The sequence below is a fragment of the Rutidosis leptorrhynchoides genome, chromosome 4, assembly GCF_046630445.1.
Source record: "Rutidosis leptorrhynchoides isolate AG116_Rl617_1_P2 chromosome 4, CSIRO_AGI_Rlap_v1, whole genome shotgun sequence".
In the NCBI taxonomy this organism is placed as follows: domain Eukaryota; kingdom Viridiplantae; phylum Streptophyta; class Magnoliopsida; order Asterales; family Asteraceae; genus Rutidosis; species Rutidosis leptorrhynchoides.
In genome coordinates this window covers 422,151,785-422,172,253 of record NC_092336.1, presented here as the reverse complement: position 1 = coordinate 422,172,253, position 20,469 = coordinate 422,151,785, and the positions used below count along the sequence as shown (strand labels likewise).

General features: G+C 36.3%; 1 protein-coding gene across 1 annotated transcript; it reads left to right on the top strand.

The window, feature by feature from the left end:
• Positions 1 to 3,607: 3,607 nt before the first annotated feature.
• LOC139844227 (uncharacterized) lies at positions 3,608 to 9,259 on the top strand. The gene is made up of 2 exons (XM_071834446.1): positions 3,608 to 4,841; positions 8,845 to 9,259. Exons 1-2 carry the CDS (start codon positions 3,649 to 3,651, stop codon positions 8,954 to 8,956), a joined length of 1,305 nt encoding a protein of 434 aa, XP_071690547.1. The 5' UTR covers positions 3,608 to 3,648; the 3' UTR covers positions 8,957 to 9,259.
• Positions 9,260 to 20,469: the final 11,210 nt, after the last annotated feature.

The window sequence follows — 20,469 nt, the reverse complement described above, 5'->3', positions numbered from 1 at the left end:
ATATAAAATTAATCCTTATTATTTCTTTCCTAATGATATTATAATGATTATATTATAATATAATAATATAATAATTCTAATTCTTTCCAAAGAGTTAGATTTAAATTACAACTCATATCCACTTCCGTAATCTTTTGGGACAATGCCTAACTTACTTATTACTATACTACCTTGATCGAGTTTTGTTGCTCATTAGGGTGTTAAAAGTGAAAAGTAAATTAGATAATATAAATTAAAAGGTTGAAACAAAGTAAGCACAAGCACACACTTTCACAACACTTCATGTGTCAATATAGTTGTCATACACAATGTGGAAGAAAATGTGGATGAGTTTTAGGCTAACTTTCAATTCGTGTTACGTTCTGTTTCGGGTCCCCTATTTTTGGTAGAGTAAATGTCGAGAAAGATTACGTTGGTAGTTTAAGCCCGGGTTACTTTCAAAAGTCAATGGAGATATTGATGTTGGTTCGGGTATTTTGAATGAAAAGTGGATTGATAACAACGATCGTAGTCATTTGGGCTCTTGTAGTGGTTTGGGTGAGAAGAATATCAACATGTTATTGGACACTTGATATGACCAAAATGGACAATTTTATTTATGCGATGTCGTAGGTCGCAAGACATCAGAATTAGTTACCAAAAGGGAGTAGCGGTTTTATTATTTATATTTAGCTGGGGTTTCCTAACTATATTTCACCTACTTGTCTTCCTTTAAACGAGTAAGTGGTAAGTATAACTTATGTTCGTATATTTTGTATGTTTGCTCAGTAATATGGGATAAAAGTGCCTTGAAAGTCAACCCTAATGACAAGTGGTGATATAATAAACTTAACTAAGGTAGTATGAAATTATAAAGATAGAGGGATAGTTATGTTGAGTATGATACTAACGAAAAGTTGTTAAAAGAGTTTAACTTCCTATAATGAACACTAAACCTCAATCAATCGGGTTAAGAACCTAATCAATTTGTCACTAAGAGTTTAGGCTTTAAAGATTCTGGGTAAAACGGATATCCCTACTCCCAACGTTAACCTTAAAGGGTTTAAATGACCTTGAGGATGGAATCCTAGGTACATGAATAAAGTGGTATATCCCTAAAGGAAAGTCTCAGCTTTTCTTAATCCTAGTTAGTTTAACTACCGTAATGCTTCTCCACTTAATACTAAGCTATGCTTAACATTAACAGATTTGCAATCTTAGATATCCTAAGGTACTGCTAATTGGGTTAAAGGTCTCTTTTACTCAACTTCGGATCATCTTACAATGTCTCTAGAACATTGCTTCTGACGCGAACCATGCTTTTGAGTAAGCCAATGTTCACTGAACTCTACGTTACCTACTCTAATCACAACCTAGGTGGGCAGCTCTTCTTTGACGAATAAGTGATTATCCGTACGGAGGTACTATTTCCCTATTGTGATGTTAAACACATATAACTACTTACCTTGTATCTTAGGATTGATCAGGTCCTAACACTAGGTTATAGCCACGTGAGTAAATGGAAAGGGTGCTCCGTAAATTAGAGTTCTAAACCCGATAAGGTTTCAGAATAACAATAGTATAAGTTTCAGATAAGATATTTAACGTATAATAAACATTTGTAACAGATACTCAAGCATGCAAGATGAAAACAACTTAAAATAACAAAGTAAGTTTATTAAATTAAGGAAGGCTTTCACCGTTTATAGATGAGATCTGGACCATTACAAGTGCCGACATCCTCTAGATCGCTCCTAGTACAATCTTCGGCGTTCCCTCCGGGTACTTAATTTTCTTGCTCGGAGGTGGGAAGGCCTTGAAAGCTTATAGTGTGAGAAAGTGTATTGTAGTGAGAGAGAGAGAGTGAAGAGGTATGTGAAAATCGGATGCCAAATGGTCCTTAAATAGAATAGTTTTGTCTGGAAAACTGCTGGAAAGCCGGCGCCATTGGCCGACGTGGGTGGCCGGTGCCTGGCAATCCGGTTGCCTAGCCCGTTTCATGTGCCCGGTGTCTGGTGATCTGGCAAGCCGGCGCCACATTGGCAAGCCGGTGTGGCAGGCCGGTGTCTGGATTGGTTTGCTGTTTTGAGTGGATCGTCTTGCCTGTTCTCGGGATCGCAACTTGGTTTCCGGGGTCGTAACTTGTCTTTCACCGTTTTCGCTCTAAAATCTTCGTTTTAGCTCCGTTTCACTTGATTCTTTTCGCATTGCCTTTGTAATTACTAAATCTACAAAATTAACCGACAAAGCGATTATTTTGGCGATAAAGTTTGGAACTTTATTATTTTTGGGCCTTAATATCGAGGTAAAAACGTGAATTTTTTGCCGATATTAACACTCGACAAAATCATTGCGTTGAGAGTACGGGTTTTAGATTGAAGAATAAGTCGGAATAAGGAAAGAACTTGTAAATATGACAACCACCGTCAGTCTGATTCACAACCACTGTTAGCGATGGAAGCTGCATGTATCATCTATATCGTAGTTTGATCTAGTTTATTCCGGTGACGAGTAACCATCATCATCATCTTGGTGGTTGCACACAAAATTGATTCTGTCATCTTCAAAGAATGAAATTAACTCACTTTCCTTCGCAAAATTGATTTTTGTAAGTTCCATTTCAGCCGCAGATCTAGCCAGATTCGGCCTCTGGTGACATCTCCGGCCACCATATATTTCACCGCCGGAGTTGCCATCTCAGTCGCAGTCGCTCAAACAACTACCGTAGCTTGAGATGGTTTAAAGGTTTGTGTTGCATTTTTATTTCGTGAATTTAAAGTGTTTTGATTATAATTTTAGGAGTGTTGATGAAATTTGTAAAAACTCTGAAATGTTCAAGAGAGTTTTAATTTGTACACTCTCTGATTTCAATAGTTATTTTTCGTCTTTTTATTTATTTAAAGAAACTGAATTCGTAACCTATGTTTGTGTTATTTGATGAAATTTGGAGAAAGTGAGAAAATGAGTTATAGATCTTGATGATGATATAAGTATAGACTAAATTATGAGTTTATGAACTTTGAGATTAATTGAGGGTTATATTAAATTTGAGATGAAGATGAAAGTATGATAATTGATTAGGAGAAGCAACATAAGTGGATAAAGGGTAAATCAATGTAAAAGATGAGTTACTTGAATAAATGATAAAAAGACTAAAATATCCTCACATGTTTAGCACATCACATGACATAGATAACGGAAAAATTAGACGGCCAACCGACGGAGACACTATAATTGAAAAATTATACAATTTAAGGGACTACGAATAAAAACTTAAAAGTTTAGGGACTATACGTGTAAAATAGGGTAAATTACAGGGACGATTGGCGTAATTTTGTCTTAAATTTTCTATATACAGAGGGCCTAAAGGAGTAAAACCGACTACAGGAATACTCCGTAATCTAGGGCTTGAAATCGAATGGTTTACCTCTGCATATCGACTGTAACCACGAAATTACGATCTTTTTCGGGTTATAAGCAAATTCTCATACTTGAAATCGTAAGTACTTTAATTATTTATGTTATTTCAGTTACTTTTGTTTGTTAATTTCAAATATAGAGCATATTTTCCTAAACATATGCGTGTTACGATTCGCTTTTGAATTTTTTTTTTTTTTTGCAGGATTGGAAAAACTAGGGTTTGTTTGTGGTTAATTTGTTTCTGTTACGATGTCGGTAACAGCTGGTGTTAGTGATACTGTTATTGCAATTAGGGATAAACTTAAAGGTAAAATAGGGCAAACGAAAGTCAAAAGATATTGGCCTGGTAAAGCTCCTGAGTGGGCCGATGATGGCGATGAAGAAGGCGATAATATTCGAATGTCGAGATCAGCTGCATTGGAAAAAGCGTTTCCTAGCAGGGATGATGATAATACTATAGTGAAACGAGACGATCCTAGGCTGCGAAGGTTAGCGGAGAATAGGTTGGATGATAAGGAAGAGGTAAGAGCTGATCATCGAAGAATTCGGCAAGCGGAGATTATTTCGACCGAAGAAGAAGAGCAGAGGAGACAGGAACGGTTGGATTTTGAGGAAGATGATGAGGATGCATTGGATGAAAAGAGGAAGAGAATTAGGGAAAAGTTGTTGCAGAGGGAGCAAGAAGAAGCAGCAATGATTCCGGAGGAAGAGGATGAAGATGAAGAGGAGGAAGAAGAGGAATCGTCTGAGTATGAAACGGATTCGGAGGAAGAGCAGATGGGAATGGCGATGGTGAAGCCGGTTTTTGTACCGAGAACGGAACGAGATACGATTGCTGAACGTGTGAAGATTGAAGCTGAAGAACGTGCGATTGAGGAGTCGGTGAAGAGAAGAGTGCAGGAAAGGAAGGTGGAAACGAAGCAAATAATTGTTGAGAAGATTCGTGAAGATATGGAGATTCAGAAGAATATTGAAGCGGAAGCTAATATTGCTGATGTGGAAACAGACGATGAGTTGAATGAAGCTGAAGAGTATGAAGCGTGGAAGGTTCGTGAGATTGCGAGGATTAAACGGGATCGAGAAGATCGTGATGCAATGGTGAAGGAACGAGAGGAGATTGAGAGAGTTAGGAATATGACTGAAGAAGAAAGAAGAGAGTGGGAGAGGAGGAATCCGAAGCCTGCCGGTGCACCGAAACAAAAATGGAGGTTCATGCAGAAATATTATCATAAGGGTGCGTTCTTTCAGGATGATCCTGATGATGCTGCTGCAACAGTTGGTTCTGATGGTATTTTTGGACGTGATTTCTCTGCACCGACTGGAGAGGATAAGATGGATAAGACGATTTTACCTAAGGTTATGCAAGTTAAGCACTTTGGTCGAAGTGGAAGGACGAAATGGACGCACCTTGTTAATGAAGATACAACTGACTGGAATAATCCGTAAGTACATTATCCTTTTGTACATTGTATGTTTTTAGCATTTGTTATTCAGTCTTAGTCACTTACTGAACTATTCATTACTTAAAATCAACTTTAGTTATGATGCGCCAGTCATTTTTTTGATGTTGAAGTTTTGCATTTGATGTGCAAATACTTTTTTATATGGTTAATGCTCAAACTTTAGTTATGTTGCGCAACTCATTTTATAGTGTTGTTTTGTACTGGTAATCTCTTAGTGAAAACAACAACAACAACAATACCCAATCCCACGAATGTAAGGTATGGGGGAGGTGGAGTGTAGACAATCATTCCTCGTACTCTAGACTAGAAGGAAATCCCTACTCCACTTGCGGGTATAGAACCCGCGACTGGATAAGATCGTCCCTCCCTCTACTCGAGAACCAAGAGATTGCTTCCTAAAGGACCTCCGGCCAGAACTGCTCATCCAAACGAAATAATGCTGACATATGTACCTGTAAGAGTTATGTGCGCCTAGGGAGATGCAACCATACGAGGTAGCCATAAAAGAAGACTAATATAGTAGTGATGCACATCAATATGACAGATAGCTTGAATAATATAATGCATAGAGATATGAGGAAAAAAAAAAAAAAGAAAAAAAAAAGAAAAACATTTACACATACACACTAACACACCCCACATATATATATGTATACCCCCACACACACATAAGCATATATCAATACTTATACCTAAACATGTATACATATAGATACAAACGTAGGTATATATACAAACATACATATATACACTTAGATACAAATATATACATACATACATACATACATACACCTAGATACATATACATACATACATATACGGATACAAACATATACACACATACATACACCTAGATACATATACATGCATACATACACGGATACAAACATATACACATGTACTTATATAATCTAAAAACACACACATAGGTACATAGGTACAGAGGCATATAAACGTATACATGTTAACATAGGTACGAAAACATATACCTAGATACATAAACAGACCATCGAATAACCTATAAATACGACGGGGAAAAAAAAAAATAGTTATCTATATATGGTTGTAAAATAAATATATATTACACATTAAAAAAAAAAAAAAAAAAAAAAAAAAACAAACTTAATAGTTCTAATTCTACTCCTCCACAGGCTCCTATCAGAAGTCATTTCCTCCGTCAGTAGAAGCTCTTTCATGTCAAGCTTCCATCTATCCTCCAACCTACGTTTGGGTCTACCCCTTCTCCTTACGCCCCTAACAACGAGGGTCTCGACTCTCCTAACCGGGGCTAAAAGTGGGCGCCTCATAACATGCCCAAACCATCTAAGTCGTCCTTCCCTCAGCTTGTTGGTTATGTTCCCAACTTCCAGGTTCTCCCTAAAAACTACATTTGGTATCATATCTAGCATGGTCTTACCACACGTCCACCTAAGCATCCTCATTTCTGCCACCTCCATCCTCCTCTCCTGGGCTTTCGTCATTGGCCAACACTCTGATCCGTATAACATGGCTGGTCTGATAGCCACCTTGAAGAATTTCCCTTTCAATTTAAGGGGTACCTTCTTGTCGCACAACACGCCTTTTGCTGCCCTCCACTTCAACCATCCTACTCGTATACGGTGCGTCACGTCCTCATCTATCCTTCCTGTTTTGTGGAGCATCGAGCCTAAATATCTAAAAGGACTCTTGTGGAGGTAAAATTTGATCCCCAATCCGGACATCCACTGTATCCTCTTGTTCCTCTTCGCTCGTCTTGAAATCACATCTAAGGTACTCAGATTTAAGTCTGCTAATCCGTAGGCCATTTGATTCTAGGGCGATCCTCCATAGCTCTAGCCTTCTGTTAAGCTCATCCTGGGAATCCGAAACTAATACAATATCTTCGGCGAATATTAGGCACCATGAGATGTTTTCTTGAATTCTTTGAGTCGGTTCATCTAGGATCAAAGCGAAAAGATATGGGCTAAGGGCCGATCCCTGATGTAAACCTACCTCTACAGGGAAAAACTCAGTGTTACCTACCGTCGTACGTACACGAGTCTTCGCCCCCTCGTACATATCTCTAATAGTTCTTATATATCTACTTGGGACACCCCTAACATTAAGAGTCTTCCAAATCAGTTCACGCGGGACACAGTCATAGGCCTTTTCCAAGTCAAGGAATGCCATGTGTAGGTTCTTTTGTTTTTTCCTATACTTCTCCATAAGGCTTCTAACGATGTGAATCGCCTCCATCGACGAGCGTCCTGGCATGAAACCGAATTGGTTCTCTGAAACCTTTGTCTCGCGTCGGAGCCTCGTCTCAATCACTCTCTCCCAAAGCTTCAAGTATGACTAAGTAATTTTATGCCTCTGTAATTACTACATATTTGCGCATCTCCCTTGTTCTTATAAATGGGAATAACCTCACTTAGTCTCCATTCCATAGGCATCTTTGCGCTTTTAAACGTCGTGTTGAAAAGGTTTGTCAACCATCTAACCCCATCGTCTCCAAGGCACTTCCACGCCTCAATCGGAATTTGGTCTGGTCCTACTGCCTTGTTTCTCCCCATCTTTCGTAGGGACGATCTAACTTCCTCCTGGTTAATCCTCGTGCAGAAACAGTTGTTTTGATACTCACGAACCTCGTGGAGTTCCCCGTTCCGCTCGGGTCTTTCCCTACCGAAAAGGGATGCAAAATACTCTTCCCATCTTTTCCTAATAAGGTCTTCTCTCACTATACTTTGACCCGCTTCATCCTTGATAAATTTGACGTTAACCAAGTCTCTACTTCTTCACTCCCTAGCTTTAGCTATCCTATATATGTCATTAGCTCCCTCTTTAGAGTCTAGTTTCCTATATAGATCTTCATATGCTTTGTCTTTTGCAATTGCTACAGCCTTCTTTGCTTCTCTTTTAGCTTCTTTATATCTTTCTTCTACCCTAGTTCTCTCTGCCGGCGTCCCTTCTCCAAAAGTAACAAGCTCCCTAAACCTCGTCTGTTTAACATATCAATGAAATGGTAGGCTAAGTTATTACTCTGTTTAACCAGTTTAGTAAGTTCTCTTGTCTAGCTTTTTGTCACTGATTGGTCAACATAAAATAATTTACATATTGAACCTAAAATCTATTTAAAGATGTCGTGTTTACAACATTGGGCTTAGCAATAGTTTCCTAAACAAATCTTTTGCAAGTATAGTCCTGTCTTATCTCAGTTGCTCTTCTTTTAACTGTTTTTTGCTTGAAGACGTAATGTCAATTTCGTGTTCATTGCAAATGTTTTCTTCGTTAAAGCAAGCAATTCTCGACAACGTAAGCAACAGTTTTCGATGACATGAGACAACTCATATAAAAGTTTTAATAACTAATTACTTATTAAAAGAAACTACTCAGTAATTTCTAACTACTAATGGTATGCTGAGTTGTTATGTTCTGATCAGTTGTTAAGTTTCTCTCTCTGTCTAGCCTTTTGCCACTTGCAGATCTTTACATGAAAATTTGTACAGTTTGTACCTAGATTCCTATTTAGATTCCTTCATAGACATTAGACAATGAACTTTTAATAGCTACCAAGTTTAATTGTTTGCAGCTACAAATCAGTGTGGTTTTACTGTTTTAATTGCTATCAAATAAATGTTTTTATGTCTGGTTGCCTGACGTCTATTTGCGTTTTTTTTGCTTGTCTATTGATATCACTTTCTGACATGTAACTAAAGTTTATAGTATCTAGAAGTTAATGTAGTACGATATCAATAAAATGAAGACAATGAACAACTGATACATTGAGTTATAAGTTAATATAAGGTTCTAAAAGAGCTTGAAGATTAATCTCTGGATTGAGCCCACATAAAGTGTGTCACCCAGTCATCATGTTTTCATGTTAATCACTAGTTCGTGTATTATTACGTGTCTTGATTTCCGGCCCCTTTTACTAGAAAAGTATATATATGAAAACATAATTTTTTTTCAAATCTCCTTTAACATGCTCTTTAATGTTCTGCAGGTGGACATACAACGATACACTTCGGTCAAAGTACAACACAAAAATGGCGGGTATGAATGCTCCGATAGCAAAACCTAAAGGAAAAAAGATCAAGGACTGGGAATCACGTTGAAACTGCAAGACCAGCGGCTCATTGGATTTTGTAAGCAATTTGCATGCGATCGTCAGACTTTGTTTGTATTGATGTATTGCTTTGAATTTAGAATATAATAACTAGGGTATCCATTATGCGGCACCTTGAGTATTTTATTTGTTCAGTTGTTGGTTTTACCATATAATTGATTGTTCTTATTATCTCCATATCGACATATCGTGCGTAATATTAGAGCAGTTGTTTGAACTCAACAACTGGAAGTTGTCTGATCGTTCTCGCAGTGATATAATAGTCAAACAATGGAGATACACAGTTTTAATCTGTTGTGGTTTTATGCACTTAAATCTTATTCATAGTTCTGTTAATATTTAAATTTAAATATAAATATAAAATATAAATACTAAATACTGTATATGATATGAGAATACTACATATGTTTGTGTGTGAGATGAGATTACAGGTGATATAAATGGGGTGCACTCTTTTGAAACATTGATTCCATGTGTGTTTCATCCTACACTTTATACACTGCAAATGGATCAGCAATGGGCTGTGCTGCTGTGTACAAAAGTTTACCTGAAATTCGTCTGATGTGGTTGGTACACAAAAGTTTACCTGAAACTGTATAATGAGGTAAATATGTCTTGACAACAGATCTTAACGTTTCTGAAATACGCTTGTATTACATGTGGTGTATTCATGGATCTGATAGGACCGCAGCAAAACCTTACGTTGGATGTAACGAGGAGACTGAAAACAAAGTCAATTTACACTCGTCCATTTTGTTTGGATCTAGTCCGCCCGTAATTCAACTTAAACTTGTTTTGACTTGACCAATCTAAAGATGGTGACTTGTATGATACTTAAGGTTTGGGGTAGTGTAAGCCTGTAAGGATTGAACTTTGGAGTTCTATTATCATTTTTCATTTGAAATTTTTTATAATTATGATAAACAGACAGGAAATGTATTTATACATATAATTTCTCATAATCAACTCAAATTATCAATGTGAAATATAATAACGTTTAATAACAGTTAGTGCCTTGTACAACATAACGTTTCTATTAGCAAATAGATAATTATACATGTATCAAGAAGCAATATTTACAAACTAGGGGGTCGGTATGAGATATCGCAAAAAATTATACTCTATATTTTAGATGGCGATATCTTCTCGTTTAAACCCGAATTTATTACAAAATCATCATTATCAGTATTTATTTGTTTTAGTATTGATACTTATTGATTAAGAAGTTATGATGGTGAGTTTGGAGCTAAATGAAATAAATGGAGCTAAGTCGAGAAAATGAGAAGCATATGTAATCAAAGGACTTCATGGCATTGTCACTTTTGGATATTGGCTCTCCCTTTATCGTCATCGTCGCTACCTAGTTGTTATCATCATCGCTAAAGCTCATCTACTTTCCTCCTTCCTTCGCTAACGCTCCTCCCTTTAACCAAAAACACAAAAGACGGTGCATGAGGGAGAGAAATGATTATTAGTGCTTTTAATGAAACTGCCATAACATGACATGGGGCTCTTGCACTAACATGGACTATTCACCTGGGGTGTGTTCTATTGGATTGACGTGGTCACATGGGCATGCCCTATTCTTCAACTATCTTGGTTTTCCACTTTTTTAATGACATGGCCCATGTCCTACATGGCATGGCCATACATGGCATGGGTATCAGTTACCCACACTACCACAATTTATCTTGGATGATCGAATAATGTGAGAAAGAAAGTGTCCATATGAGTATAACACCTTTTTTTTTGATCGAATAGTAAATAGTAATAGTATATTTTCTCAGGTGGGTTCAACAGTTAGGTTCTAACTTCTAAATGGCTAAATGCAAACCACAATTTATGATGATTTTATAAGCTGAAGGTGTTATTGAGATGTTAATTTAAATTATTAATTATTATATTATATTATACATATATCTTTTTTTTTTTCGGCGAAAATAATGGGGAAGTAACCAATCGGGCGGAAGCGGGGGGAAGCAAAAAATTTTTTTTTTTTCGTTTTTTTTGAAATTTTTTTTTCCCCGCATCAAGATCACACGAAAATATTAACATTTAGAAGAGACACTTCGTGATGAATGTTATTATTTAGGCGGGAAAACGATCGACAAAAATAACATTCAAGATAATATTGTTCTTGAAGAATATGAACGTTTTTTCTTTTTCATGTTTTGTGAAGTAAAATTTAGCCCGATTTAGAGTTTAGGGTTTAGGGTTTAGGGTTTGGTGTTTTGGGTTTATGGAATAAACCCAAAACACCAAACCCTAAACCCTAAACCCTAAACCCTAAACTCTAAACCGTTCGTGTTAAAAACTCAATCTAAATCCTAAATCTAAACCCTAAATCTAAACCCTAAACCCTAAATTTCTAAACCCTAATATCTAAACCCTATAAACCCTAATATCTAAACCCCAATAGCTAAAACCTCAAAATACGCTCGAAAAACACGATAATTGTTATATATTACTTCTTCGAGCGTTTTTCCACCAATATAAAAACATTTATCACAAAGTGTCTCTACTAAATGTTCATATTTTCATCTCATCTATAATGTTCGTGAACAAAGTTTTTTCAAAAAACGAAAAAAAAAAAGTTTTTGCTTCCCCCTTCTCCCCGAATGGTTACTTCCCTCTTGATCCTACCACTATATATATATATATATATATATATATATATATATATATATATATATATATATATATATATATATATATATATATATATATCATAAAAATCCGATGGAACATACAAACAACAATGATTGAAATTGTAAGGGTTCGCTTTGATCGTCCTACAAACAATGGACGAAAACAATGATTGAAAGAGAGCGAGCGCATTGAAAATGTAAAGATACAACAAACGTACAACCATCAAACCTAAATCTAAACAACATAAAACCGGGTACGTATCTAACTCCACAATCGACATTGCTAAAAAGCTGCACCCTAAAATGAACGCCGAGCACTCCAGCAACACCTAACCCGAGGCCTGCAAATCAAAATAACCTCTCGTACCTGAAGAACCACATAACACTCCTAACCAGAGAACCACATGCTCGTCAAGTAAGATCAAAACCCCGTTCGAGCGGATAAAAGGACCCCGAGAGAATTACTTCAAAAAACATCAATTTACCATGGTCAACAAAGTTAACACATGCCGGCAACGACATCGATTCCACCCGAATAGACGACTACGGGAGAGGCATGAACACTACAGCGGACGGCAACCGAACAGTACAAAAAACAACGCCAAACCAATAGAGACCCGGCTATCATCGCCGAATTTTGTGATGCCCCGTACAAAACCATCGTGTACGAATCATCAACAACAGGATCATTACAAGGTCAAAAACTATATGCTGTTTCAAAATAAGTTTGCATTCATGAATATCGGTGACGTCTTAACCAACGTCAAATGTTTAACAACCAAAAGTATGCTTCTACGAATAGCAAGCAATAATAGTACGTGACCCATAGGTCGTTACAAATACATCGTTTCAAAGTAGTATAGTTTGAATGAAAAATAAACGTTTCATGCGGTGACATCTCTAATAAGCGCAGCGGGTGTCTACAAAGCATGACTAGTACAGCGGAAGCAAGCAAACCTTAAGCACCTGAGAAAAACATGCTTAAAAACGTTAACACAAAGGTTGGTGAGCTATAGTTTAAGTATAACAGTAATGTAAGGTAGGCCACGAGATTTCAGTGCTTCAAACAGCGTTTCAAAACAGTATGAAAAGTATATGTATAACCGTGGACACTTGGTAACTAACTTAACGTTTATAACCCCCTAAAAGTACACTTGGCGAGTGCGTATGTTTACGAAGTATTAAACACCCGTTAAATGCTAGCGCTACTAGCCCGAGTGGGGATGTCAAACCCTATGGATCCATATCTAAGATTCGCGTTCACCGGTTCAAAGACCAATGACTAAACGTTACCGAGCTAAGGGGAAAGTTTATGCCGTTGTATAACCCACACATATATAAAGTTTAAGTACTCGTTCCTAGTATGTAAAACGTAAAATGCGCATGTATTCTCATGAAATGTCCCGTTCTTATTGATTAAAAACGTTCCATATTAATTGATTTCGTTGCGAGGTTTTGACCTCTATATGAGACGTTTTTCAAAGACTTCATTCATTTTTAAAACAAACCATAACCTTTATTTCATAAATAAAGGTTTAAAAAGTTTTACGTAGATTATCAAATAATGATAATCTAAAATATTCTGTTTACACACGACCATTACATAATGGTTTACAATACAAATATGTTACATCGAAATCAGTTTCTTGAATGCAGTTTTTACACAATATCATACAAACATGGACTCCAAATCTTGTCCTTATTTTAGTATGCAACAGCGGAAGCTCTTAGTATTCACCTGAGAATAAACATGCTTTAAACGTCAACAAAAATGTTGGTGAGTTATAGGTTTAACCTATATATATCAAATCGTAACAATAGACCACAAGATTTCATATTTCAATCCACATCCCATATATAGAGATAAAAATCATTCATATGGTGAACACCTGGTAACCGACATTAACAAGATGCATATATAAGAATATCCCCATCATTCCGGGACACCCTTCGGATATGATATAAATTTCGAAGTACTAAAGCATCCGGTACTTTGGATGGGGTTTGTTAGGCCCAATAGATCTATCTTTAGGATTCGCGTCAATTAGGGTGTCTGTTCCCTAATTCTTAGATTACCAGACTTAAATAAAAAGGGCATATTCGATTAGATAATCCAACCATAGAATGTAGTTTCTATTACTTGTGTCTATTTTGTAAATCATTTATAAAACCTACATGTATTCTCATCCCAAAAATATTAGATTTTAAAAGTGGGACTATAACTCACTTTCACAGATTTTTACTTCGTCGGGAAGTAAGACTTGGCCACTGGTTGATTCACGAACCTATAACAATATATACATATATATCAAAGTATGTTCAAAATATATTTACAACACTTTTAATATATTTTGATGTTTTAAGTTTATTAAGTCAGCTGTCCTCGTTAGTAACGTACAACTAGTTGTCCACAGTTAGATGTACAGAAATAAATCGATAAATATTATCTTGAATCAATCTATGACCCAGTGTATACATATCTCAGTATTGATCACAACTCAAACTATATATATTTTGGAATCAACCTCAACCCCGTATAGCTAACTCCAACATTCACATATAGAGTGTCTATGGTTGTTCCGAAATATATATAGATGTGTCGACATGATAGGTCGAAACATTGTATACGTGTCTATGGTATCTCAAGATTACATAATATACAATACAAGTTGATTAAGTTATGGTTGGAATAGATTTGTTACCAATTTTCACGTAGCTAAAATGAGAAAAATTATCCAATCTTGTTTTACCCATAACTTCTTCATTTTAAATCCGTTTTGAGTGAATCAAATTGCTATGGTTTCATATTGAACTCTATTTTATGAATCCAAACAGAAAAAGTATAGGTTTATAGTCAGAAAAATAAGTTACAAGTCGTTTTTGTAAAGGTAGTCATTTTAGTCGAAAGAACGACGTCTAGATGACCATTTTAGAAAACATACTTCCACTTTGAGTTTAACCATAATTTTTGGATATAGTTTCATGTTCATAATAAAAATCATTTTCTCAGAATAACAACTTTTAAATCAAAGTTTATCATAGTTTTTAATTAACTAACCCAAAACAGCCCGCGGTGTTACTACGACGGCGTAAATCCGGTTTTAAAGTGTTTTTCGTGTTTTCAGGTTTTAAATCATTAAGTTAGCACATCATATAGATATAGAACATGTGTTTAGTTGATTTTAAAGTCAAGTTAGAAGGATTAACTTTTATTTGCGAACAAGTTTAGAATTAACTAAACTATGTTCTAGTGATTACAAGTTTAAACCTTCGAATAAGATAGCTTTATATGTATGAATAGAATGATGTTATGAACATCATTACTACCTCAAGTTCCTTGGATAAACCTACTGGAAATGATAAAAATAGATCTAGCTTCAAAGGATCCTTGGATGGCTTGAAAGTTCTTGAAGCAGAATCATGACACGAAAACAATTTCAAGTAAGATTTCCACTCGAAATAAGATTGTTATAGTTATAGAAATTGAATTAAAGTTTGAATATGATTATTACCTTGTATTAGAAAGATAACCTACTATAAGTAACAAAGGTTTCTTGATCTTGGATGATTACTTGGAATGGATTTAGAAAACTTGGAAGTAAACTTGCAATCTTGGAAGTATTCTTGATTTTATGAAACTAGAACTTTTGGAATTTATGAAGAACACTTAGAACTTGAAGATAGAACTTGAGAGAGATCAATTAGATGAAGAAAATTGAAGAATGAAAGTGTTTGTAGGTGTTTTTGGTCGTTGGTGTATGGATTAGATATAAAGAATATGTAATTTTGTTTTCATGTAAATAAGTCATGAATGATTACTCATATTTTTGTAATTTTATGAGATATTTCATGCTAGTTGCCAAATGATGGTTCCCAAATGTGTTAGGTGACTCACATGGACTGCTAAGAGCTGATCATTGGAGTGTATATACCAATAGTACATACATCTAAAAGCTGTGTATTGTACGAGTACGAATACGGGTGCATACGAGTAGAATTGTTGATGAAACTGAACGAGGATGTAATTGTAAGCATTTTTGTTAAGTAGAAGTATTTTGATAAGTGTCTTAAAGTCTTTCAAAAGTGTATGAATACATATTAAAACACTACATGTATATACATTTTAACAGAGTCGTTAAGTCATCGTTAGTCGTTACATGTAAATGTTGTTTTGAAACCTTTAGGTTAACGATCTTGTTGAATGTTGTTAACCCATTATTTATTATAACAAATGAGATATTAAATTGTTATATTATCATGATATTATGATATATAATATATCTTAGTATGATATATATACAGTTAAATATCGTTACAACAATAATCGTTACATATATGTCTCGTTTTGAAATCATTAAGTTAGTAGTCTTATTATTACATATGTATTTCATTGTTAATACACTTAATAATATATTTACTTATCATTTAACATAATTAACCAAGTGTATCAATATCTTAATATGATTCATATGTACCTAGTAAGACATTGTTATAACGATAATCGTTATATATAACGTTTTCGAGTTTCTTAAATTAATAGTCTCATTTTTATGTATATAACTCATTGTTAAAATACCTAATGAGATACATGCTTATAATAAAATCATGTTAACTATATATATAACCATATATATGTCATCGTATAGTTTTTACAAGTTTTAACGTTCGTGAATCACCGGTCAACTTGGGTGGTCAATTGTCTATATGAAACCTATTTCAATTAATCAAGTCTTAACAAGTTTGATTGCTTAACATATTGGAAACACTTAATCATGTAAATACTAATTTCATTTAATATATATATAAACATGGAAAAGTTCGGGTCACTACAGTACCTACCCGTTAAATAAATTTCGTCTCGAAATTTTAAGCAGTTGGAGGTGTTGACGTATCTTCTGGAAATAAATGCGGGTATTTCTTCTTCATCTGATCTTCACGCTCCCAGGTGAACTCGGGTCCTCTACGAGCATTCCATCGAACCTTAACAATCGGTATCTTGTTTTGTTTAAGTCTCTTAACCTCACGATCCATTATTTCGACGGGTTCTTCAATGAATTGAAGTTTTTCATTGATTTGGATTTCGTCCAACGGAATAGTGAGATCTTCTTTAGCAAAATATTTCTTCAAATTTGAGACGTGGAAAGTGTTATGTACAGCCGCGAGTTGTTGAGGTAGCTCCATTTGGTAAGCTACTGGTCCGACATGATCTATAATCTTGAATGGTCCAATGTACCTTGGATTTAGTTTCCCCCGTTTACCAAATCGAACAACGCCTTTCCAAGGTGAAACCTTAAGCATGACCATTTCTCCGATTTCAAACTCTATATCTTTTCTTTTACTATCCGCGTAGCTCTTTTGTCGACTCTGGGCGATTTTCAATCTTTGTTGAATTTGGATGATTTTCTCGGTAGTTTCTTGTATTATCACCGGACCCGTAATCTGTCTATCCCCCACTTCACTCCAACAAATCAGAGACCTGCACTTTCTACTATAAAGTGCTTCAAACGGCGTCATCTCAATGCTTGAATGGTAGCTGTTGTTGTAGGAAAATTCTGCTAACGGTAGATGTCGATCCCAACTGTTTCCGAAATCAATAACACAAGCTCGTAGCATGTCTTCAAGCGTTTGTATCGTCCTTTCGCTCTGCCCATCAGTTTGTGGATGATAGGCAGTACTCATGTCTAGACGAGTTCCCGATGCTTGCTGTAATATCTGCCAGAATCTTGAAATAAATCTGCCATCCCTATCAGAGATAATAGAGATTGGTATTCCATGTCTGGAGACGACTTCCTTCAAATACAGTCGTGCTAACTTCTCCATATTTTCATCTTCTCTTATTGGCAGGAAGTGTGCTGACTTGGTGAGACGATCAACTATTACCCAAATAGTATCATAACCACTTGCAGTCCTTGGCAATTTAGTAATGAAATCCATGGTAATGTTTTCCCATTTCCATTCCGGGATTTCAGGTTGTTGTAGTAGACCTGATGGTTTCTGATGTTCAGCTTTGACCTTAGAACACGTCAAACATTCTCCTACATATTTAGCAATATCGGCTTTCATACCTGGCCACCAAAAATGTTTCTTAAGATCCTTGTACATCTTCCCCATTCCAGGATGTATTGAGTATCTGGTTTTATGAGCTTCTCTAAGTACCATTTCTCTCATATCTCCAAATTTTGGTACCCAAATCCTTTCAGCCCTATACCGGGTTCCGTCTTCCCGAATATTAAGATGCTTCTCCGATCCTTTGGGTATTTCATCCTTTAAATTTCCCTCTTTTAAAACTCCTTGTTGCGCCTCCTTTATTTGAGTAGTAAGGTTAGTGTGAATCATTATATTCATAGATTTTACTCGAATGGGTTCTCTGTCCTTTCTGCTCAAGGCGTCGGCTACCACATTTGCCTTCCCCGGGTGGTAATGAATCTCAAAGTCGTAATCATTCAACAATTCAATCCACCTACGCTGCCTCATATTCAGTTGTTTCTGATTAAATATGTGTTGAAGACTTTTGTGGTCGGTATATATAATACTTTTGACTCCATATAAGTAGTGCCTCCAAGTCTTTAATGCAAAAACAACAGCGCCTAATTCCAAATCATGCATCGTATAATTTTGCTCGTGAATCTTCAATTGTCTAGACGCATAAGCAATCACCTTCGTCCGTTGCATTAATACACAACCGAGACCTTGCTTTGATGCGTCACAATAAATCACAAAATCATCATTCCCTTCAGGCAATGACAATATAGGTGCCGTAGTTAGCTTTTTCTTCAATAATTGAAACGCCTTCTCTTGTTCATCCTTCCATTCAAATTTCTTCCCTTTATGCGTTAATGCAGTCAAGGGTTTTGCTATTTTGGAGAAATCTTGGATGAATCTTCTGTAGTAACCAGCCAATCCTAAAAATTGACGTATATGCTTCGGAGTTTTTGGGGTTTCCCACTTTTCAACGGTTTCGATCTTTGCCGGGTCCACCTGGATACCTTCTTTGTTCACTATGTGACCGAGGAATTGAACTTCTTCCAACCAAAATGCACACTTTGAAAACTTAGCGTACAGTTTTTCTTTCCTCAATACTTCTAGCAATTTTCTCAAATGTTCTTCGTGCTCTTGGTCATTCTTTGAGTAAATAAGTATGTCATCGATGAAAACAATGACAAACTTGTCAAGATATGGCCCACACACTCGGTTCATAAGGTCCATGAACACAGCTGGTGCGTTAGTCAATCCAAACGGCATAACCATAAACTCGTAATGACCATAACGCGTCCTAAAAGCAGTTTTTGGAATATCATCCTCCTTTACTCGCATTTGATGATATCCAGAACGTAAATCGATCTTCGAATAAACCGACGAGCCTTGTAGTTGATCAAATAAGTCATCAATTCTCGGCAGTGGATAACGGTTTTTGATGGTAAGTTTGTTCAACTCTCTGTAGTCAATACACAACCTAAATGTACCATCCTTCTTCTTGACAAACAAAACAGGAGCTCCCCATGGTGATGTGCTTGGTCGAATGAAACCACGTTCTAATAGTTCTTGCATTTGGCTTTGCAGTTCTTTCATCTCACTGGGTGCGAGTCTATAAGGAGTACGAGCTATTGGTGCAGCTCCTGGTACAAGATCTATTTGAAATTCAACCGATCGATGGGGAGGTAGTCCCGGTAATTCTTTCGGAAATACATCGGGAAATTCTTTTGCGACGGGAACATCATTGATGCTCTTTTCTTCAGTTTGTACTTTCTCGACGTGTGCTAGAACAGCATAGCAACCTTTTCTTATTAGTTTTTGTGCCTTCAAATTACTAATAAGATGTAGCTTCATGTTGCCCTTTTCCCCGTACACCATTAAGGGTTCTCCTTCTTCTCGTACAATGCGAATTGCATTTTTATAACATACGATCTCTGCTTTCACCTTCTTCAGCCAGTCCATGCCAACTATTACATCAAAACTCCCTAACTCTACTGGTATCAAATCAATCTTAAATATTTCGCTACCCAGTTTAATTTTTCAATTCCGGCATATATTATCTGCTGAAATTAATTTACCATTTGCTAATTCGAGTAAAAATTTACTATCCAAAGGCGTCAATGGGCAACTTAATTTAGCACAAAAATCTATAATCATATAGCTTCTATCCGCACCCGAATCAAATAAAATGTAAGCAGATTTATTGTCAATAAGAAACGTACCCGTAACAAGCTCCGGGTCTTCCTGTGCCTCTGCCGCATTAATATTGAAAACTCTTCCGCGGCCTTGTCCATTTGTGTTCTCCTGGTTCGGGCAATTTCTAATAATGTGGTCCGGTTTTCCACATTTATAACAAACTACATTGGCATAACTTGCTCCGACACTACTTGCTCCGCCATTACTCGTTCCGACACCATTTGTTCCTTTCGTTCTGTTAACCCCTTGTCCGTAGACCTCATACTTCGCCGCGCTATGACCATTTCTTTTACACTTGTTGCAAAATTTGGTGCAGAACCCCGAGTGATACTTTTCACACCTTTGGCATAGCTGCTTCTGATTGTTGTTGTTGTTGTTGTTGTTGCGGTTGTTATTGTTATTGGGATGATTGTTGTAGTTGCTGTTGTTATTATTGTTGTTGTTGTTGTTGTTGTTGGGCCGTTTGTTGTAATTATGATTGATGTTGCGATTGTTGGGATAGTTGTTGCGATTATTGTTGTAATTGCTGTTGTTGTTGTATTGGTGATTCTTATCACCGTTTTCCTCCCACTTTCTTTTGACTTGCTTCACATTGGCCTCTTCAGCCGACTGTTCTTTAATTCTTTCCTCAATCTGGTTCACTAGTTTGTGAGCCATTCTACATGCCTGTTGTATGGAGGCGGGC